Source organism: Sylvia atricapilla, chromosome 2 (assembly GCF_009819655.1).
Source record: "Sylvia atricapilla isolate bSylAtr1 chromosome 2, bSylAtr1.pri, whole genome shotgun sequence".
Taxonomy (NCBI): domain Eukaryota; kingdom Metazoa; phylum Chordata; class Aves; order Passeriformes; family Sylviidae; genus Sylvia; species Sylvia atricapilla.
Genome location: NC_089141.1, coordinates 115,244,145 through 115,267,862, shown reverse-complemented (window position 1 = coordinate 115,267,862; position 23,718 = coordinate 115,244,145). Strand labels below are relative to the sequence as shown.

The window sequence follows — 23,718 nt, the reverse complement described above, 5'->3', positions numbered from 1 at the left end:
CCATGGCACTGTCCTTGTCAGCAGCACAGGCTGGTGAAGAGGCTCCTGAAAGAGTTGCAGGGTCCCAGTGAGTGGAATCCAACCCTGGTGGGGTGGCAGAGACTCAGGCTGTTGTCTGCCAAGACAGACTGTTGTGCCCAGCACTGTCTGCTCCTGTGGGGCCCCTTTCACAGCCTGGCAGTCTGCCAGAGTCCCTTGTGTGACATCATGGGGCAGCCAGAACTCTCTTTGTGACAGTGTGGGGCAGTCAGAAATCCCTTTGTGACAGTGTGGGGCAGGCATAGCCCCCTATGTGTCATCCCAGGGCAGTCAGTACTCCTTTTTGAATACCCCCTTTGGAGCCCACAGGAGCCCAAAGAAGAGCCCTTGCTGCCTTGGGCACAATGACCATGCATTCCATGTTGCCCTGCTGAAACCTTTAGGAGTCTTTAAGTCATTCAGGTCATAACAATTTGATTTGACATCATGAACCTGTTTTCAGTTGTTGGATCTGTAATTGCTGGGAGTGGGAGGAGGTTAACTGCTTCATAAATCAGATCTCTTTGAATACATGATTTGTCTCAATTTCATGAGCCTCCATGACACAAGGGCAGTGATCATGCTCTTGTACTGGGCACTGGTGGGTTGGACCTCGAATCCTGTATTCAGTTTTTGCCCACACAACAGTAAAGACACTGAAGTTGCTGGAGTGTGTCCAGAGAAGGGTAATGGAGCTGGGGAAGGGTATTGTGCTTTAACCCCAGAAGGCAAGTCAGTAAGGGAAAAAAAAGTGATAAAGAAACTCATAAGGTCAGATAATTTAATAAATAGAAACAAATTCCAAAAGCACTGGATGAAAGAAAAGAAACAAAGCAGAAAAACAAATGAATACACGTGAACAATTTCTCTGCACCTAACAACTGATGTTCAGTCAGACACTCATCACAGAATCATAAACTGGTTTGGGTTGGAAGGGACCTTAAAGATCAAGTACCACCACCCTGCCATGGGCAGGGACACCTTCCTCTGCACCAGGTTGCTCCAAGCCCCATGCAACCTGGCATTGAACACTTCCAGACAAAGGGCAACCACAGCTTCTCTGGGAAACCTGTGCAGGGTCTCACAACCCTCACAGGGAACAATTCCTTCCCAATTTCCCATCTATCCCTGTCTTCTAGCAGAGGGAAGCCATTCCCCCTTGTCCTGACACTCCAGGCCCTTGTCCAAAGTCTGTTTCCAGCTCTCTTGAAGTCAGGGGCTCTAAGGTCTCCCTGGAACCTTCTCCTCCCCAGGCTGAACACCTCCAGCCTCTCAGCCTGTCTCCAGAACAGACAGGCTCCAGCCTTCAAGCATCTCTGCACTCATTTCAGCAGCTCCACATCCTGAAGGACCAAATGCCATCCAGAGGGACCTGGACAAGCTCAAAAAGAGGGCCCATGGGAATCTCATGAGGTTTAACAAGACTAAGTGCTAGTACTACATGTAGATCAGGACAAATCCCAGTATCAAACCAGGCTGGGGGATGAAGAGATCAGTAACAGCCGTGGCCAAGAAGAACTTGGGGATGCTGGTGAATGAGAGACTGGACCTACCCTGGCCCTGTGTGCTGGCTGATCCCACAGTGTGAACAGCAGGGGAGGGGGGATTCCTTACTTCTGCCCCGCTCTGGTAAGATCCCACCTGCAGTGCTGCCTGCAGCTCTGGGGTCCCAGCACAGGAAGGATGTGGAGCTGCTGGAGAGAATCCGGAGGAGACTCCAAGATAATCAAAAGGATGGAGCACCTCTATGCTATGAGAAAAGGCTGAAAGAATTGGGATTGTTCAGCCTGGAGAAGAGAAGCTTTGGAGTGACCTAATTGTGGCCTTGCACTACTTGAAGGGAGCCAACAAAAAAAGAGATGGAGAGAGACTATTTACAAGGGGCCTGCAGTTACTGGACAAGGGAGAATGGCTTCTCACTGAGACAGAGTAGGTTTAGATTAGATATTGGGAAGAAATTCTTCCCTGTGAGGCTGGTGAGGCCCTGGCACAGGCTGCCCCAAGAAGGTGTTACTGCCCCATCCATGAAAGTGTCCAAGGCCAGACTGGATGGGGCTTGGAGTAACCTGGTCTAGTGGAAGGTTGCCCTGCCCATGGCAGGGAGGTGGAACAGGATGATCTTTACAGTGCCTTCCAACCCAAACGACACTGTTCTTCACCTCTAAGGACTACTGCCACCAGTAGTCCTGTCCTCCTAATCCCACCTTCATAAATGCATTCTGGATGCAAAGCCTTTGTGGAAATATTGTGCTGCTTTTGGACCTTGAGTGAATAGATGTCTCCCCACAGTGTAGTAGTTCACAGTAGTTCACAGTTCAGCCCTGCCTGGTCCCACTCAGTGACTGACCAGGATGCTGCTGAGGCTCATTAAGACAGGCTCTGGGTTCAAGTGTGTCCCAAAGGAGAAGCAATTTCCACCACCACCAATAACCAACAGCTCCTTCTCATTTGGCAGAAAGATACTGCTATGATTATGTAGCATTAATGGCCACTCCAGGTGCTCCTGAAAAAGGAAAGGAGATTCTGAATACATAGGACTTCGCATGGTCCACTGTACCACCCATGAATGTGGGCAAGAACAGAGAGAGAATACAGGAACGAGCAACCCCCGAGGTGTACTCCTCTACTACACCCACCCACCAACTTGCAGTCCAGTGATTTTTAATGAGTGAAAGTGGTTTTGTACTCCCTGAATCCTAATGCTTTTCCTCACAGAAAGGTAGCCAGTCAGTTTTTGATTCAATGTAAATCTTTGGCATTCATGGCCTGTGGCAAGGAGTTCCAGAGCTTACCAATATAACTGGTAGGTTCAAAAGCCTAGAGAGTTTCACCTAAGTAAAAGCAAACAGCTCATAAGCAAAGGAAGACACCAATCCATATGCATCTGCTTATTCAGAGTAAACAAAAAAGTTATACTCTTTTAGATACTACTTTACTATCACTGTACCTATCCTCCTTGCTGTCCAACAAGGGCAGTCTATGTTATCTAAAGGACATGAGGCCACTTATAACTTCTGCTACAGACAATAATTGAAAACTAAGCTACAGTTAAGCACGTTTCATGCTTTTAGACCTTCAGCAAAATGCTGGCAAGGTCAACCAGATGCACACATACTGTCCACTATAAAAAACTGATCAGTCACAAATTGCAGTTTCACCAACGACAGGTTCCATATGTACAGTTATCAAAAGAAAGTTGTTTCATTACATAAAAGATAAATAAAAACTTGTCAAACAAAATAAACATTCTTATAGAATCACAGAATGGTTTGGGATGAAAAGACCTTAAAAAACGCCACCTCGCTCCATCCCCCTGCACTGGGCAGGGACAGTTTCCAGTAGACAGGTTGCTCCAAGCCCAATCTAACCTGGCCTCGAACATTTCCAGGGATGGGGCAGTCACAGCTTTTCTGGGTAGCCTTTGGCAGTGCCTCACCATACTCTTCATTAAAAATTTAATCCATAAACCTAGTTTGAAGCTACTGTCCTTTAGATGAAAATCATCACCCCTTGTTCTATCACTACAAGCCCTGCTAAAAAGTCTGTCCCCATCTTTCATAAAAAATCCCCTTTAAGTACTGGAAGGGGGTCTAAGGTCATCCCAGAACCCTGTCTCTCTCTTATGGCTGAACAATCTGAACTTTCTCAGCACATCCTTACAGGAGATCAGCTCCATCTCTCTGATGATCTTTGTGGCCCTTCTATGGATTTTATCCAACAGATCGATGTCTTTCTTTTACTCGAGGCAGTATTATCTGAGGGCTACTCAGAGATGTAGAGCAAGTTTTGTTCAGAGTATGTGCTGGGGGTTAGATCTGTTTCTTTTTTACTTATATATATTTTTTCCCCGTATGTTGCTGGGAAACTAACTACTGGGTATTAACAGGTACTTAAGCAGAACCAAGGGGCCAAAGGAGAGGAGTTGTAGCACCCAGCTACACTTCTTTGGGTCCCTGGGAGTTGGTCAGGTAAAGGACAGGGCTGGGGGCAGCTTCTGGCTCTTCCTCTTGGCATTCGGAGAGGACACGGCCAGGCTGCTGCTTGCTGCAGGAGTTGTTCGCTGTCACCACCAAGTCCGATCCTGGGAAATCTACCACCATCTGCTGGTGTGCCCAGGAATTCTGAGCTGCCTCCCCCTGCCCTGCTGGAGCTGGGCTGGTCCTGTCCTGCTGCACCTTCTTTGGGCACTGCTTTGAGGCTTTTTGCTAGGATGTGGCATTGCACTGCCCTGCCAGGACATCCTCACTGTTCCAGCTACCACGGACTGTTCCAGCTACCACCGCGGAGCTTTTGATAGATCTCATCCTAGCCCAGGACTTTTCCCCATTGCAGCTTGGTGCTCTCAACGTCCTGCAAAGGGCACTGAGATCAGACTGCCCTAAAGCCCCTCGAGGTTCCTGGTTCTGCTTATTATTAACACTGTAGTTGTTGTTGTTTGTTTGCCTTGTTATACATACTAGTAAAGAACTGTTATTCCTACCCCATACCTCTACCTGAGAACCCTTTAATTTTCTAAAGTATAATAATTTGGAGGGAGGGGGGTTGAATTTTCCATTCCAAGGGAGGCCCTGCCCCTCCCTAGCAGACACCTGTCTTTCAAACCAGGACAGTATGCCAAAATCCTGCTGTGTGACACCACCTGTATGACTGTTCTTCAGTGATTCATAGAAAAAAGACACCAAAGAGTTCAAGTTGGAAGGGTCCTCCAAACATCATACTGTCAAATCACCCTGTTCAAGCAGGGTCAACTCAAGCAGGCTTTTCAGTATCTTGCCCAGTCAGGTTTCAAGTATCTCCAATAATGGAAATACAACAGCCTCTCTGAGCAATCTGTTCAGTGTTCAATCATCCTTACAGGAAGCATTCACATTCCAGTGGAGTTTCCAGTATTTCTGTGCTGTTTTTCTCCCCCCGTATTTCAGGCAGCAGCTACAGCATGCTGCATGTTTCACCAAGAAGTTTTCCAGGAAATTATACCACAGACCTCCATAAACACTAACTTAGCCTCTGGTTTATCTGTTCCTTTCCTCTACAGACATCCTGAAATGACTACGCTGGTGCCCATTTCAGTTCTGCTGCCCCTTGTCTGAAACAGAGCAGCTCCATGTTCCAGTCTTCTGCACACTCCATCTCTCCCTCTCTTAACACTGCTGTGTTCTCTGTGCTAGGTAACAGCACTTTGGAATTAGATCCTACCTCTCCATAAAGTTACCATGTTCCTTCACAGGACACTGCTTAACCTGAAAGAAAAATTTCAGTACTCACCACATTAATCACATAGTCCAAGCAGAGACCAGTCATTAAGTCAATGACAGTGACACCTGGTACAGAGGATGCATGAAACCACACTCCACCAACAAGCAGAAGCTTTCCTTCATGCACATGTGCAGTATGTGAATACCTGGGAGTTCAAAATGAGATTGAACTCCATTAGCAAGGGAGACTGGTAGAGACAAGCTGAGGATTCTCTGCAGAATGTTCTGAGCAACCTGTCTAGTTGAAGATGCCCCAGACTCATTGCAGGGAGGTTGGACTAGTTGGCCTTTAAGAGGTGCCTTCCAAATCAAACTATTTTATGATGCTATGAATGGCTTTTGCTTACCTTGGGACAAGAGGAGGGTGTGTCTCTATCATCTCCCACCGAAAGCCATGGTCAACTTCTCTCAGAAAGAAAACTGAACCCAAGGGCTGCTCAGCTGCTCCCAGACCTCCTGCAATCAGCACACCTCCTTTCCAGCTGCAGGCACTGTGAGAGTGGCGGCTCTCTGGGACTGGACCCTCAACAGCAATCTAAAAAACCACAAGTCCAAGGCTGAAGTTTGCCAAACTAAGTGTCTGCTAAATGTCCAGGCTTTTAAATGTCCAGGCTTTTAAATGCCTTTTCCTGTGTGGCTGAGTTTTTTGACACCCAAACTTCTCCACATGTTCCTCTAGGGAATGCTACGTGCTTCCATTTAACACTGTCTCTGGCCCTCAGTACATTTAATATAATCAGTCTTTAGAGGGTTTATTTCCACACATTTATTAGAGGTAACTTTATCTGCATTCTTGCATGCTGCTTTCTGCTCAAGACATACACGTGGGAACCAGAAGTTTGTTTAGAAACACATGGACAAATGCAGTGACCAGCAAAGCAGGTCATCACTCGCTCAAACCACAGAGCAGAATAAAAGGCTCAACTGCAGGACTAAAATTCAGAAAGAAAACCCTTAGTGCAAGCACTAAAGAAAAATTTTAAGGTCAGGCATTAAAGGAATATCACAGCAAGTAAGTGATGGAGAAGAATTTGGAGGCCACTTGGTCCATACCTTTTTCCTACAACAAATAAAACTGTATTTGTTATCATCTGGATGGATGGATGTTTATATAATAGTTTCTGCAAGTCTGCAGTAACAAGAATTTCTCACCTTTTTAGGCAGTCTATTGTAGACTCAGCTAGTTTAACAATAAATTGCTTTCCTTAGTGTCCAGCTAATTCCCCATACTACTCAAAGTTAAAATGAAGAATAATTTTTGTCTTCTCTGTAGCAGTATTTTAGAAATTAGATTTATTTCTATCTTGAATCTTCTCCAGATTCAATAGCTAGAAGACTTTCAAAACCTTCCCTTGTAGGTATGTGGCCTGGACATTCTTGCTGCATACCTCTATATAGCTGTTTTACACCCTATCCGCCTCTTTTTCAGCAATCAGCTTTGAGTATTTTACAGGTGTTCTGCTGAGATTAGGAAATGTAGAAAAAAAAAGAAGAAATTCATGTGTCTACCAGATAACATTCCTGGTTACATATCTGAAGACACAGTGTAGGTCTCCCACAACAGTGGGACATTGCTTACTCATGTTTAGCTTGGGACCTCCTGCAATTATGCATCTCTCACCCTGTAACTGTGCTATGTATAAGGCTGGGCTCAAAGAGTTATAGTAAATAGAGTGACATCAGCCTGGTGGCCAGTAAGTAAATGAGGGAATAAGTCCTCTTTCACTCAATTTTCTTTTGTGACATGTTCAGCAATCTAGTTGATTGAGGCAAAGCAGCAAATGTGGAAGTGGTTTTGACTGTAGGGAAGATTTTTATACTGTCTCCAACAGTATCCTTCCATAAAAATGTCCAGCTCACAGCCACACAAGTCCATGGTGGAAGAGGTAAAAGAAGACAGAGACAATATGCTCTCGGTAGCATCCAGCAACAGGGCAATGGGCACAAACTGACATAGGAAAAAATACACTTCAACATAAAACCCCCTCATATGGTTTTATCAAGATGGTCAAGCACTGCAATAGGTTGCTCAAAGAGATTGTGGAGTCTCCATCTATGGAGATAATCCCACCTGGACAATATACCAAGCAACCTGCTCTAGTCAGACCTGTTTTAAGCAAGAGTGCTGGACTACATGACTTCCAGATGTCCCTTCCAACCTCCACTATTCTGTAGAGACTGTATTTGACAAAAAAGCTGGTTGTTTACAATCAGTTCTAACTCTAATCACCATGGAGTACATTCTTACCGCAGTGTAGGACAGTTCTGGAGTGTGCAGGAAAATCCAATCCCCGAGTACAGGCTCCAGAGCAGAGCGGCCACCATACACAAACAGGTACTGCTCACCTATGGAAACAGACACCCAGGTGGTAACAGAAGTTACAATCTGGTATGCCACAAAAACAAAAATTGCATAGAAGGGAAGCTGACAAAAAGAGTGCAACAGTACTTCAGGTAATGTCAAGAACATGCATTCACTGCACTGTGCCCTTTCACTGATTCAGAATGGACTGTGCAGACAACACCACTGTTGGTCCCTTTCTTCAGCTACAAAGCAGTATCAAGGCAAAAATAAGATGAAACAATACAGTCTGACAAAGACAAAACTCAGTATTATTAATAAAAATTGACCCATTTAGCATTTGCTTTTTTGATATAAAATTCTGACTGGAAGGCTGAATGTTAGACTGTGCTGCAGTGTTAATTAAACACTGCTCCACAAATGGAAAGTGTGCTCTAGACTAGACTAACAACTGCTTAATAATTCCCTTCTGCTCCTCTTGGAGTGTTCCCTGCCAGCTGCAGGAATGGGACATTCTAGGAAAGGACTGCTTTCAACTCCTCAATGCCACTGCTTAAGTTTTTGCCTTAAAACCAGGATCTTTTAATAGACCAACCTTCAGCTTGCTATTGCAGGACCTAATTCTAGAGCTGTTCACAACTACTGAGTGTTTGTCAATTGCTACTAGAAAAGTAACATTTGTTCTGAAGAACTTCTGGATAAAGAGCCAAGTGTCAAGAAGAGATCTCTTAATTTAAGCCTCTTAATTTCTTTCTTACTGCCAGGCTTGAGGAGTGATCAGTATGAACTTCACAAAGTTCAACAAGGTCAAGTGCAAGATCCTGCATACATATCTACACTGATTTCCACTCTTTCCAGGCTTTTTTACCTTTGAATGTCATTTCAGTTGTGCTGTGTCTCCAGCGCAAAAGTGCTGCTTCAGCAGCAGGCTGCAGACTTACAAGTTCCACTGCAACATCATCTGGTCCTGAAGCATTACAGGTTGTGGGGAACTTCAGCCACAACATTCCCAAGCCTGCACTCGATGGGGATGTTCGTCCTCCTACCACCAGGGCCAGAGTGTCTGAGAGACAAGACACAGTATGGTACAACCTCTCACCTGTGGAGATACAAAACCTCATGGTTCACACAGGTGTTTTTTCCAAGAAATTTATAATCACCTAAATTGGAAAAGACCCTTGAAGGATTAAAAAGTCCAACCATTCCTCCAGCACTCTCAAAGCCAAAACTAAACCATGTCCCCAAGAGCCACTTTCACATGGCTTTCAAATCCTTCCAGGGATGTGTACTTCACCACTGCCCTGGGTAGCCTATGCCAGGCATGGATGACCCTTTTCTTAGAGAGGTTGTCTCAATATCCTACCTAAACCTCTCCTGGCACAGCTTGAAACCATTTCCTCTTCTCCTGTCCCCTGTCCCCTGGGAGAAGAGGCAGACCTCCACCTAGCTACATCTTCCTTCAGGTAGTCGTAAAGAGAGAGAAGCTTCCCCCTAAGCCTCCTTTTCTTCAGGCTGAGCCCCACATCCCAGTTCCCTTGGCCACTATTACAATGAGCTTACAGCAGTGGCAGATGAGTGAGGAGCAACAGATGGCATCTATCTGGACTTGTTCAAAGCATTTGACATTGTCCCACCCAGCATCCAGTCTCTAAACTGGAGACACAGGGATTTGACATGTGCCAGTTCAGTATGGCTTGGCAGTATGTGCTCACAGCACAGAAAGTCAACCATGTCCCAGACTGCATCAAAAGACATGTGGCCAGCAGATCAAGGGACATGATTCTCAGCTTCTACGCTGCTTTTCTAAGACCCCACCTGGAGTTCTGCATCCAGGTCTGGTGCCCCCAGCACAATAAAGACATGGAGCTGCTGGAAAAAATTCAGAGTACACTAGTTTGATCAGGGCTAAAGCCCCTCCGTTCTGAAGCCTGGCTGAGAGTCTGGGCTGTTCCGCCTGGAGAAGTGAAGGCTGTATGGGGCTCTGATTAACCTGGTCTACTGGAAGTGGTCTCTGCCCACAGCAGAGGGTTGGAGCTAGATGATCTTTAAAGTCCCTTCCAACCCAAATCATTCTATTGATGTCCAGCCCCTCAATGCCACTCTGTTAAGAGGCCCAGAACTGGACATGGCACTCCAAGCATCTCTGCAGTGCCCAGCAGAGATGGACAATCACTGCTCTGGGCCTGTGGCCACACTGGGCTGGTACCAGCCAGGTGCCATTTGCCTTCTTGCCCACCTGGGCTCATGTTCAACCACTGTCAAACAGAACCCCCAGCTCCTTTTCCAGCTTTCCAGTCACCCTGCCCTCAAGCTGGGACGCTGCATAGGGTTGTGGCGACCAAAGGGCAGGATCCAGCATTTAGCAAACAGAACCTTCAGATCTCTGTGACTGCCAGCATCACTGTGCCATGACATCACTTCTTCACTAGACTTTCTTTCACTTTTAGCACAAAGGTATCCCCCCTGCACTTGCCATCGGTATAGGAACTCACCCCATCTTTTATCAGGAATACTCTGTGTCACACAGACAGCTTCCCAGTAGCCTGCTTGCTTCCTCAGCACATGGAAATTTCTCATGCGGCAGTGTTGTCCATCCTCCTCCCCAAAGCCTCCCGTGGTAAGAATCACGTTGGGTTTTATAAGAACAGAGTGGTGACCGTAACGTCTCAGGCCAGGAATTCCTGAGAGCCTTGCACATACTGCTGCAGGGACACTCCCAGCCACCCCAACAGGACCAGCACAGCGGGGAACTGTGAGCCAAAGAGAACCAAAGAACTTATGCAAATACAAACCAAGGACTACATTTTAACTAAGATTAAGCATGTCACCTTTTCAAGGTGACCATTCATCTTTTCAACAAGAAAACTTTGAGAAGCAAATTGACAGTGCACACAAATAATCTGACATGTCCTTGAAATCAGGATGTAATGGTTAAAACTACTGCTGTACCAACTGTGACTTGTGCTCTGCTCACTCAGCTCCCAAAATTCTGCTTTGGTGGGGTTGGACTAAGACTGGACAAGTGAGTGCAGCATCCTAAACTGCTGCAGCAAGATGTGAATCACTGCAGTACCTTCAAAAGGAGCACCTGTCTGATTAAGACAATATTTGGCTACATGAACAGCAAAGAACAGCAGAAAAAGAACATTTGGAAGCTTATTTCAAAATTTCTTGCCAGATTTTGATCCTATCTTCACAGAAACACTGAAGTAACATTCTGAAGCATGACAAGTAATCTGTTAATTCCAATGATCCTACTATAGGAGAGTATTTCCAGTTATCTAAGAATCTTCTCTCCAAATATTATATCCCTTAGAACGAAGCACAGCACTCCAGCTCACCTACACATTGTTTTCTTTTAATCAGTTTGGAATATGTGTCTTCTTTGCTTTAATCAAGGGCTTTATTCTTGTGTTGTAAGAGATGATGAAGTGGAGGAGGAGCAGCTCACAGTCCATTTGTTGAATGCCATAATCAGAAAAATTGCCTGTACTGATGTTTACTTTGTACAAGACTCTATCATTTGATGAAGAAATTTCATCTTGTTGGGCTTAAATGTCTTTTTACAGACTGATTTTTTAAAGACAGAGGAGTTTTTTCATGTCACAAAATATACTTACCAAGATCTCTTTGGAAGATTTAGTACTTGCACTCCCTTGAACTGGTGCCCAAGCCTATCTGAGAGGATAACTGGGGGCATTTATTGATATTAGAGACATATCTTTTGCATTCCCAGTAAAATATATCTAAGCATGGACAATTTACCAGATTTGGAAGGCTTTTGCTATCAGTTTTGAGTACAACAGATACAGCAGCAGAAAGACTCTAATCCTGTCTCGAATTAATCAAATGTCTTCACTGTAACAAAGTATGTTAAGCAAATGTTTGCTTTTTTTTTTCTTAATTTAGGGATAGATACTATGCCTTTAGGAGCCTTCAAGGATTTAACTTAAGGACCAGTGACAATCACACAGTACATTAAATTACACCCACATTCATTTAGCTTCAATTTTGCAACAACTTCAAATCTAACTGAGACACAACACATGGATTCAGTGGCCTTGCTGGCCTCAGGAATGCCATCCTGCCCTATCTTTTTTCAGCTGCTTTTCTTGCTCCCTAGAACAAAGATTTCAACTTTCTCTTGAGGCTACAACTACTTGTGCTGCTGTACTGTGAACACTAGTGATATAAAACAGGTTAAAAATAACCTTCTGCTTTCTACCCTGAAAAAGGAAGCAAGCAGTTAAAACCAGGAATTTTTTGGACTACTCATGCCACCAAATCCTTTTTATCTCGGAAACACAGTCTTGGTCTTGGCTTTTCCCCAGCTATACTATTTTTCTCCCATCTAAAAAAAGTGACATAGAGATTTAAAAGCATTTCAGAAACATGACAGGTACAATTGCACCCACAAGGAATAAAAAGCAAAGCACAGCTTCATGTCAGGCTCCTGAGTGGTCTGCTGGACAGGGCAGTAAAGAAAACAGAACAACCTTTTGGGAGCTGGAAGGAAAGATGGTTCAGAGAGCTGTATGTGAAGGCAACCAGGAATAAATCCAAAAGGGAGATCCTGAAAACAGGAGGAGGAGCAGGTTAGGCTGGAATTGCAGCCATGCACTGGAGGAGCTCATGTATGAGAAATTACAAGTTGTTTGGACTGACAGGTTCAATAAACTAAAAGAACTGAACTGATCAGAACCAGCAGCATTAGGCCACGGCCCTGGCCTTGGTTTCAACAGCAGAACTACTGTGGAGGAGTGGAGAAAGCTACCAGACAGCAGCATCCCATCTGCCCCCTCCAGGATTTCAGTGTCTCCTAAAACCTCTCAGAGATGCCTACATGAGATAAAAGAATGCTGTGAAAACTGCTTGGTGTGTACCTGTCACACTGGGTAACAACGGAGTCCAGGGAGGTTCCATCCCCTTTGATGCAGCCAACACAAAGTAATGAGAACATTTCAGATGCCATTCCTGTAGCAGGCCCAAAGTAAAAGACAAATAAACAAACAAACCAACCAAGAAGAGAAGAACCAAACAAAAACTAATTCCCTTCAAAATATTAAAGCAAACAGTAGTAAGGACCTCAGAACAACCAGGGTGACCAAATCAAATACCAACTCAGCCTCGCACTGTTTCCATTAATGGTCAAAATCAGAGGGGTAAATCAGAGAAAGAACTGGTGGGTAAATACCTCTCTCACTCCAACTTTCAAAAGTTTACAGCCCAGGGATGATCTAAGCAAGAAGCTGTATCATTGTATTGAACAATCATTGATGGATTTTTCATCCATGAACCTACCCAGTTGCTCTTTGAACTCATGTAAACTTTTAACATGCCCAACATCCATCCCATAGCTTAACTATATGTTGCATGGGAAAGTTTTCCTTTTTTGGAATCAGCTTCCCTTTATGCCTTCCAGTTCTTACCATAAAAAAGAGTGAGGTTTTTGTACCAGAGGGATTAAGGTTTCTTAAAGTTCATGGAATGTAAGTGATTCCAAAGAAATCACAAATGTTAAAAGGTGCAACATGGTCTGTGTGCTGGATAATAACACATCACTTTCAGTCTGGCCTTGGAAACATTCTGAGGCAGAAGCACAAGCAAAAGATATGTACAGGAAGGCAGCAGCAATGAGAGTTCACTCTGGCATTTATTGACATTAGGGAATTGAGTGTGTTCATTCCTGTGGGGTGGGATATATTCAGCCAACTATGTGACTAGCAAGCATAAACATGAATTTAAAAGACACAAGAACTCATGTTATCAGCTTCATTTCCCCAACCCATATTAGAAGTAAAAAGTATATTTTGAAAAGCGACATCCAGAAATTAACACAAATACTGAAAATGGAAGAAACCACTATTAGACCCTAAACAAATTATTCTAAAAATAGTCTCCCTCCACACTGGGTGTCTATTTTACATTTCTTACCTAATTTGACCAACCTTGGTTACAACAATCTTATTTAATCTTTCTCTCAAGGGCTAGTTGTAAAGCTCTCTGTTATCATATCATTTACTCCTGTGCACATTTCCAGCTTGGACTCATGCACATTAACCTCCTCTGTAAGGAAAACAATGCCCACTCTTTACCTTCCACTGTATGAGCAATGGCCTTGACCTACAATTCCAGCAAACATTTCTAAACCACTCGGCAAATCTGCCACCACTTTCAGTCACCACTTTTGCATTCATATAGCAGAGCAGATCCTATCACGTTGGAAAAACGAACTCAAGCACATTCAATTGTTTTCATACCAGTTATTAGATTTCTAAAATTATAAACAGAGAACCGTAAAATCAAAAGGGAAACTTCTAGTAAGTATTCCACAGGACATTTAGCTCAAAGTTACTATCTTGCACTTATCTTCACTTCTAGACTTCAGATAGTCAGAAATTTTGCCAGCAGTTAACATAAGAATGGCAAAGAACAGAGTCATAGTTGAATTTCAATCATTAATATAGGAATGGCTGTACAAAGTCAGATGAAAAAATATCTGAAATTAGTAATCTGTATCCAAAAATGACAAACAATAAAGTAGTCTATAGAAATGGAAGAGCAGTGAAAGTGCATCTCTGTTCTCAACCAACTGCAGTCAGGAACAGCACATCAGGTATATATTTATGTATTCTGTAATCTTTAATGGATTTCTCTTTCATTAAAGTAATTGTCCTTTAAATCCATGCCAACTTTTAGCATCTACAACTTCTTTTATACTACCAGGTAGTTTGCTATGACATGCCTGTCTCCTCAAGAGACTGCTCACAGGAAGGAAGGAGCACACAGCTTTTCTAAGCTCAAGGACAGCTTTCTTCCCATGCTGCTTTACAAGGAGCTCCCCATGGCCTCTGTGTTAACTAAGCTGACCCAAGGTCCTTTCTGCCCTCATGAACACCTCATGTACAGAGTTGCCTCAGCAACTCTGTACAGAATTGGGGCCACAAGAAATTGCAAATACCTTATGATATCAAAGCCAGGTCCCTGATCTTCAGAATAAAGAAGGGTTACCTCATACTCATCAAAAGGCTCCAGAGTCTGCACTCTTTGTTGCTCATCTTCTGGAATACAACAGGTGAAAAACTCATTCATATCCATGACACTGCACTCAGTCCAGCCCTAAAAGACAAATTCCTCAAAGTTATCACCTCTGGAAGGACAGAAACTCACTTCCCACAGGGAAACAAAGACCCTAAATTAAACACTGGCACAAGCTACTAAGACTGTCTAGCTAAAGCAAGAGCATCACAAAACCTGGTGATAATAGATCTGTCATCTGTAAAGTTCTTAAAAATTTAAATTATTACATCAAAAGCCTCAGAGGAACCCATTAATCCCATAGAATACAGTAGGCTGCAAGCTAGTTGGAAGCACCTTCCAAGGACAAGTCATGCTACTAGACAAGGCAGTACCTCAGCCTCAGCCCTGTTTGCTTCAACCCATAATTGACCAAGCACTTAGTGTTCCAATCTTCCTCAGATAAATCAAGTTTCGTGCCTGCCCTGGGGCTGCAGGTGCTCACCTTCCCCAGGAAGCGCCTCTGCTGTGCCTCACAGTCAGGGTACTGTGCCAGTGAGTGCAGTGCAGTGTTCAGCTGCCTGAAATGCTGCTGCATGACACGTCCAAAGGCATCCTCGGGGTGCACCTGCTCATACAGCAGGAAGCATGCCTGGGGGAAATGCTCTGCTGCCCACTGAATCAAGGCATCTGACCTGTTGGGAGATTGTGCATAAGAAATTAAATTGAGGGCGCCCTCATCATATGACAGATGCAGTGTATCTTCCTGCAACATCATAAAGCTGCTATTAAGGCATCCTGACAAGTGGCAATACACTAATGAGAGTGCTGTGCTGAACAACTCCTCCCCACCTGCACAGACAATTCAGGGGATGAGAAGAATAAAAACCTCAAAATTGCTCTTTTAAGATTTTTCTTCTCTTTTTTCCTTCCTTTTAGGATATCACGTGGATATCAATTACATCATCATAATTACAATGCAGGGGGCTATTTGGGATGCCACAATTCCCAAGGCTCTAGTTTCAAGGTCTCCGAACCCAAGGTGATGTTCTCAGAAAGATGCTTGTTGTTTTCCCTTTACCACTGGGTAATAGAGCAGAACCCAGCTGACCTGGGGTTCTCCATGTAGGTGAGGACCACCTCTGCGATGAAGAGGGTGGGGATTTCATTGTTCAGTCCTGCTTCCTCCAGGATTCTCTCCAGCTCAGACAGCTCTGATAAATCAGCTCCCAGTAATTTATAATCCCCTCCAGAAAAGGTAATGGCTCCTGAAAGACAAAAATGATACAATGATGGCGCTGTTGCAATACTGAGACCAAAAGAGACAAACATGAAAATCAAAACCACAGGCAATCACTCACAAGGCAATGTCCATCAGCTATGGTTCTCTGGAACATGCACAAGAAAACCCTCATCACTACATGACCCATGAAGGGATAGTGCCATGGGATCCAGTAACTGCAGGTCTAATATTCCATTATTCCTAATGCAAATTTCACCTACAGATTTCTCACAGAATTATTACACTTACTATAGCAACAAAACTTTATTATATTTACTTTAAAAGAATTTTTTAAAACCACTGATTTTAATTCAAAATCAAACCTAAAGGGCTCTCATTTATACACTTTTCACTTTAGGCTAAGAAAGTGCCATTGCATTGATAGAATGTCAATGGTTTCCCTCACCATCAGAAAACCATTCTCAGGTTTCCGAGGCTTGGTTGGTTTGTTTGCTCAGATTTCATTTCTGTATAATGGCACTGAGTCCTGAAACTGCACATGCTAGCTCTCAGCACGCACCAGGACCTGACTCACAGATCACCATCCTCAGAAATAAGTTCCAGTTCATGATCTGCAAACACTGTCGTAACTCTGTGCCCCATGAGAATATGGTAAGTTATGGCCTTTGACCTTTTCAGCCAAAACCACGTCATTAACAAAGCAAACTGTGAAGTACCTACTCTGTCTCTGCACCCCAACAAAACTGTATCTGTCCTGAGGACAGTTAACTTCACTGTTTCCAAAGGCATACACTTCTGGAGGCAAAATGGCCTTTTTCAGAAGTCCATCAGAGTGTTCTGTTGTAGTTTCTGCTAACTTGTCCATCCATCCTTTGCTGACCTCTGAACACAGAGGATAGGGTACTCCCAACTATCTGACACGCTCCTTTAAGTACCTGAAGATTCTTGGTAGGGACAGAGTTCCTTGCCACAGGACTCTGCCAATACTAAAAATATGAAGGGATTCAAGAAGAAAATGAACAAGCTCATGGAAGAGCTACTCACTAAGACCTGGGAGTCAGGAACTCCCGCTCTATAGCTGTCTTCCATCTGTATTTGAATTGATTAATACTATCTAAATGCAGCAGACTACACACGTACCAACTGCATTTCATTCCATGTTTTCCAGACCATTTGTGTACTTTGTCAAATTCCTACTCTCATTCATCTTACTGCAAGACCCATGTTTCCTGCAGGTTTAAGACATTTCATCTTTTACAGCAGATAATCCAGAGCATTACTGGAAATCCTGGAGGAAAACAGATGCAGAAGAAACCTCTAGTGATCCACGTACTTTACATTCTCCCTTTTCTCCTTAGCACCCAGCTATCACAATATTCTGCAGTAGTTTCACAAGGCTCACTTTCTCCTGCCTTGGAGGGCAAAAAAACATCAGGAGACATAACAGTCAATGTTTTGTTATAGTCAAGACACTCAAGAGTCAAACTTTCTCTCTTACCAATCAAGCCTATAAATCATTGTATAATTTAGGGTGAAAAGGACGTTTAAAAGTCATTCTGTCCAAATGCTTCCTCTCGGCAATTATCTGCGTCATGTTGCTCAAAGCTTTGTTCAGTCAAGCTCAATCTCCAAGGCTAGAGATTCCATTACCTTTCTAGGCAATCTGTTCCTATTTTTAACTACTCATGTGGTGTAACCTCCCCCCCCAACATCTTCATTATACATCACTGGGATTTCCTGGAACTTCATCATACATCACTGGAATTGCAACTTTCAACCATTGTCCCTTGACTATTTGCTTTAGGCCTCCAAGAAAAGTGTGGCTCTGTCTTTTCTAACCACTCCCAATAGGTAAGCTGAAGAGTGCTGTAAAACACTTCCCTCCCAAACTTCCACTGGACACATGACAGTTTGCCACTGTTTTTGGAGCAGTATGCTCCAAGCTGGATACACCCTTTCAGAACAAACCACACCCTTTTACATCCTTGCAACAGAATAAAACCTGACCTCGGTTTGATATAATCGGCTTCTGACAAATCCATCCTGGCTTCTTGTTATCTCCCAATGCTTACAAATTATTTGTTTTGACATTTTTTCATAAAATGAACATGCTTATAATCTACAATTTCATAGTTCCCCTACTATAATCTCTCGTTTTTTGAAGGCTGAAGCTATGTTTATTTCTTCTAAACATTTTGTACAAAAAAATTTTTCATCAATGCCATACCTAATCCTTTCTCTCCAGTGTCTCCCACCAGTGCTGACAACTCTTTCATTCCTTTGATCAGAGTAGCTTTTTGACATGCCACATTTGGGAAATCTACCTCGTATACCACAGTGTGATGCAGAAGACCCATATCCTTCAAACGGAAATACAGGGAATCAAAGCCAGCACCTAAAGACAGGATCTGCAGAGAAAGTATCAGGAAAAGTTATACTCAACTCTAGCAGCATCTTGAGCATCTAGGTGTGAAAAACATTAAATATCATCTGTAGAGTGACAAAATCAGGCAACTTCCTGCAAGAGGCAGAATAATTTTGTGTGGATATTGCCCCCTCCCAGATACTTCTGCCAAAGTGACACATGGACAGCCACAGTACTGCCAGCCAGATTTCTGTGCCCTGCTGGGAATGGATCCCAACAGATCCACTGAGTTACTGCCCCAGTGCCAGAAAGACTTTACACACATTTAGTGACAGACACCAGAAGCCCGAGAAAATGTACCTGTGTCCTGGGCAGGCTTCGTGTCTTCAGCAGGAAGTCCTGAACACAGTGATCTACAGCACGGGCACGGATGTAATAACCCCTACAGGAACAAATTCAGTTATAATCACTGTCCAGGCATGTAATTTCTCCAGCACTGACAACCTGAATTTAAAAAAAAAAATATTTTTTTCTCTAAGCCTATACCAAATAATTCCATGTTTACAGACCTGCACTGGGAGACGATTTTGTCATCTCTATAGGGCTTGCTAATAAATAATCTCCTGCAACCAGTGTGCATATTAACCATCAAGACAATGGATAATCCAGAGAAAACATGCAGATATCCCAGCTGGACCTGTTCTGTTTTGCATAAGTAAATATTTGCTGAATGAAAATGTATTAATCCAGATAGTGAGGATGCTCCCTGGCAATGCAGATGGCCGATACCTGAGTTCCTGCCCCAAACCATATGCCCTAACAACAAAATGAATCAGTGTGTGCTAATATAGTGAGAAGGGATCAAAAAAGCGTGGAAAAGCAAAGTCAGGAGAGGAAATCTGTTCTCTAGTTTTTGAATAAACAGAACTAAGTTAGACTAACTCCTGGAAAGCATTTACCATAGTCTGGCATGGACTGATGCTGCTTTTTTCTTAGCATTCTCTTTTAGTTAGTTTAATCCTATATCCACTGGGCTATATTCCAGCTCTTATCACCCCTTTAATAAGCATGTTATCATCTTCGCTCCTCACAGGGACCACACAGTCTAAGATGTCCCAAAATAGCTGACAAATGTAATACAGAACCCTTGCTGTGAATTCAGCTTGGATTGCCAATGTTGTGTGACAAGTCAATGCAGGCCTCCTGATAAGCCACATCCATCCTCACAGGTCTGTAAGCTTCTGCTTGAACGCCACAGTTTGATTTTCCCCTGGACAAAACTCCTTTGGAAATTCACAGTCATTTGGATTGCATTAAACTATCCACCTCAAATTATGTAAATTCCACAACATCATCAGCCTAGAGCCCTCTACAAACACACATTAAAACATTCCTGTGTCTTACAAAGCCCTGGAGAAAGTCCTCCTGGTCAGACAATCACTGACTCAAAAGATATTGCTTTCCAGAGTCACCAAATACCCTACAGAACTTGTAATATTCTGGGGAATTAATGACAGAACTATTGATGTTATTACATTATTAGTATGTTTTTTAATATTACAAAGTTTTCAGCAGCCTTGAACACTGGAGATAGGAATCAGTCTAGCGGCATATTTTATGCAGGACAAAGTTTTGGTACAGAAACCATGTAACATTATATTAGCAGTGTAACAACGTTACACTACTGCGACACAGTGCACTGCACCTTGCGACTCTTAAAATGTGTTTACTCTTAAAATGTGTATTTCGCTTAAAATGTGTTTGAGAAGCTGTGCCTTGCCCAACCGACAGCTCCAAGCACGGGGATTTGTGGTAGAAGGGACCTAAAACTACTCTCATCCCACCCTTCTCTCACGGACAGGGACACGTTCCACCAGACCAAGCTGCTCCAAGTCCCATCCAACCCGGCCTTGCACACCTCCAGGGATGAAACAGCCACAACTTCTCTGGGCAGCCCGTGAGCCAGGGCCTCGCCACACTCTCGGGAAGATCTCCTTCCTAACACGTAACCCAAACCCACTGTCTCTCAGCCTCAGGCCGTTCCTCCCCTGTCCCGTCACTCCCGGCCCTGCCGCAGCCCGAGATGCCCCCACGCCCCGCGGTCACCGGCCCCAGCAGCCGGAGCAGCTGAGGGCTCTGCCCGCTCCTCACCGGTGGATAAGCGGTGCTCGCCGCCGCCGCCGCCCCGCCAAAAGCCGCAGGAACCGGTCGTGGATGTAGCCCCGCGCTGCCGCCGAGCACTTGCTGACGGCGCTGCTGCCGCCGGTGCCCTGGACCTGCCGGGACAATGACACCGCGCTGCCGCTTCCCACCAACATCGCGGCCCGAGGAACGCACGGCCCCCCGCCGCGGGACGGCGGGACCGGGCAGCCCCAGGGGGGCTCCGAGGGGAGGGGACGGCAGCGCCCGCCGCCGTCGAATCCCTCTCCATCCCAGCCTCCGCTTCAGCTCGCTCTCCGAAGCGACCGGGCCGAGGCTCCCCGGGCCGCTCCCCGCGGCGGCGGGCCCCCGGGGCTCGGTCGCGGCCGGGGTCGGTCGCGGCCGGGGTCGGTCGCGGCCCGGGGGTCGGTCGCGGCCCGGGGGTCACTCACGGCCCGGGGGTCACTCACGGCGCCGGGACGCCCACGGCCCATCCTGCGCACGCCGCCGACCGGAAGCGGGACCGCAGCGGCGGAGGCGGGGAGGGCGCCCCCTGGCGGACCCGCCGCGGCCCTGCCGGTGCCTGCCGCCGGTGCCGGTGCGGGCCCTCGGGGGGAGCGGCGGGCGGGGCCTTCGGGAGGAGCGGCGGGCGGGGCCCTCGGGGGGAGCGGCGGGCGGGCCCTGCCCGGGGCGGGCCCGGGGCGGTAAGCGGGCTGAGGGGGCGCAGGGAGAGCCTTGGCGGTGAGGTTGAGGTGCCGTCCTCTGCGCCGCGTTCAGGGTGGAGATGGCGCTAGTGGCTCCGTGGCTGTGTCGGGGACCCCGCTGGGCTTCCCGGGATGCCTGTGCTGAGGGCAAAGGGACAGGGCCGGACAAGTGTTTGTGGCAGCCGTGGTGAATGTTTCGTGTTACTGCTCTTCAGGATTTTTACTGGGAGTTACAGAGGAGCCCAGGTAGTCTGAGCTGTGTGAGATGCCATGGGTGTTGCACATGCTGTTGTATTCAGTGTCTCTACACATCTTGCAATCCAAAAATTAGTGTATTTTGATTTAAATAAGTTACAATCTCAAAATGCCACTTTTAAAGAGAGTGGTCATTATATTTATTACTGGGACCATAAAGCTCAGTCCTCAGCCCAGTGCTAGATTTAATCAACAATCACATGAAAGTGTTTTTCTGGTGTGTATTTTATTAGTGTTGCCTTCCAGGTGATCCGTGGCACATTTTGAAGTAGCCAGCCCAGTGGCCACAGTTACAGGATGGGATGCAGAACCTTATGGGAGCTCCTATGTTTTTGTTTGTATTCCAGATGGATGCTTAGATCGTGCAGGCATGAAGTCTTCGCTTTCCTTCAGGTTCCCTTTTCCTAACTGTTCATAATTTTGTTGATGTTGTCATAGCTCTGGGATCTGGAAATTATATTTTGCTTTAGTTACAGGTTAAAACTTACAGGGAATCCTAGCCTGTCCTGCTGGCCCTTCAGAACCTGCAGAATTTCCAACTACACTGGCAGCCTGAAAACTGTGGTGGAATAAAATGCATGGCTGAGGAATGGCTACTGAGATCAGTGCCTTCAGCCATGCCAGGAAGTCCTGTGTTTCTATATCCATAACAATGTTCTGTGCAAACTCTGAGCTGATACTGAAATGTGAACTGGGCATATTGGCTTTAACACAGACCAAAATTGTTTTGAGGGGGTGGGGGCAGAGCAGGCTGAGAGATTACTTTCCTGTCCTGAGTACAAGGTACCACATTTGTGCCTCAGGAAGGGAGAGTGGGTCACATTTCCATGGTGAAGGATGAGAAGGCAGTGTGCAGTCTTCTTGGTGCAGTGTGCATCAGACTTCTTGGGGCTGTGAGTCCTTAGCTGTCACAGATAAAAATCCTGTAATCACTCACAACTTTATCAGGGTCTCATTTGAAAACAGATGGGATTTTTGTTTCTATGTCCTTTGTAGTTTGGAAGGTTGTTTTGGGGCCTGATTGCTGTCATAGCTAGAAATCTCCTCCAGATTTCTTGTTGTATGTCCTACTCCTATAAGGATTCCCCCAGGGCTCCACATGACATTCAAACCATGTGAGGAATGCACAGCTCACCCCAAATAACAGAAAACACGTAGCAGAGCAGCACGGGGGCCCCATGCTGCTCACAGCCGCACTGGGTTGAGAGGGAGAGGCACATAATGAAAAGCATTTGCTGCAGCAGCTATCTATAGTCTCTTGTGTTTGGGAGGGGGCCCTGCCTGCCTGCCCTCAAAGCTGACGTTAGAGAACCCCAAAGGAGGGACTGGAAGTGCTCCAGAGGGAGTCACAGCCAGGCTACCCAGCCTGGGAGGGACACAGCAGCACCACTGAGGGAGAGGGGAGAATGGTGCTATTGTCCCTGGATGGGTACTCTGGATCCACAGGATGAAGACACTTCAGTTTCCAGGTGAACCAAGGAAGTTTCAGTCTCTCTACTGGCTGATTCACCAGCAGATCTGTGGGATCATCAAGATCTGTGCTTCTGATCCTCTATAAGCATTTTCCCTTATGTGTTCTGCTTTCTTAACCACTTGGGTGCAAGCTGAAGGTGATCAGTAGATTATCAGCATGGTGTCTGTATCAGCTTGCACCTCTGAAACAATTACAGATCTGTAATGTCCGGTATTTTGCTAAGCAGGAGGGCTGTGCCTTGGAAGGACTGCTTCCTAAAATACTTGTTTTGTAGCATTATGGATATTGTCCTATTGCTCCCTGTTACTGCAAGAGTAGAGGGCTGGCTTCATCTGCCCATCTAGGACAACGTGGTAAGAATTTGATCTGGGAGAACATATGATTTGAGCCTCAGATCTCAATCATTTTATTGTAATGTAATATCACAGAGAGGCCTCAGTGATAGGGCAAGACCTTGTCTAGCTAAGGGTGGTGTGGTAAAACACAGAGATAACTTGTGAGATATGTACATGGAAGTCATGAGTGTACAACATAAACACTGCACAAAATACATCTGAGTCATCAAAAAGACTGTGATTAATAAAATAAGATACAGTATCACAGGATAGTTTAAGATGGAGGAAACTTTTAAGAATCATCTAGTCCACCCCTCTGCCATGGGCAAGGACATCTTTCACTAGACCCAGTAGCTTAAAACCTCATCCACCTGGCCTTGATCACTATGCAAATCACAGGAACTTGGTCACAGGAGACTTGCTTCCTGGTCATTGTTATGAATGTAAACATCTCCAAAAAGCCCTATCACTGTCAAGGTAAATACTGTGATTCTCTCATTTGATGTTCATTGGAATCTTGTCTCCATTAAAAAGTGATAGAAAGGAATTTTAGAAGATACCCTTAAATATAATGGCAGTGATGTCTGAAGTGGAGAGAAGAAACAATCACC

General features: G+C 45.1%; 1 protein-coding gene across 2 annotated transcripts; it reads right to left on the bottom strand.

The window, feature by feature from the left end:
- Window positions 1-785: 785 nt before the first annotated feature.
- On the bottom strand, window positions 786-20,841 carry LCMT2 (leucine carboxyl methyltransferase 2). Of its 2 annotated transcripts, XM_066314253.1 has the most exons (14): window positions 20,810-20,841; window positions 20,352-20,476; window positions 18,561-18,642; window positions 18,063-18,243; window positions 15,704-15,860; window positions 15,098-15,287; window positions 14,587-14,694; window positions 12,459-12,549; window positions 10,068-10,325; window positions 8,444-8,674; window positions 7,522-7,619; window positions 5,621-5,808; window positions 5,284-5,419; window positions 786-2,521 (listed from the first exon to the last, which is right to left on the bottom strand). In XM_066314253.1, exons 1-14 carry the CDS (start codon window positions 20,831-20,833, stop codon window positions 2,354-2,356), a joined length of 2,037 nt encoding a protein of 678 aa, XP_066170350.1. In that variant the 5' UTR covers window positions 20,834-20,841; the 3' UTR covers window positions 786-2,353. The 2 variants fall into 2 exon arrangements, with proteins under 2 accessions (XP_066170350.1, XP_066170349.1); XM_066314252.1 differs by lacking the exon at window positions 20,810-20,841 and having other exon boundaries at window positions 20,352-20,621.
- Window positions 20,842-23,718: the final 2,877 nt, after the last annotated feature.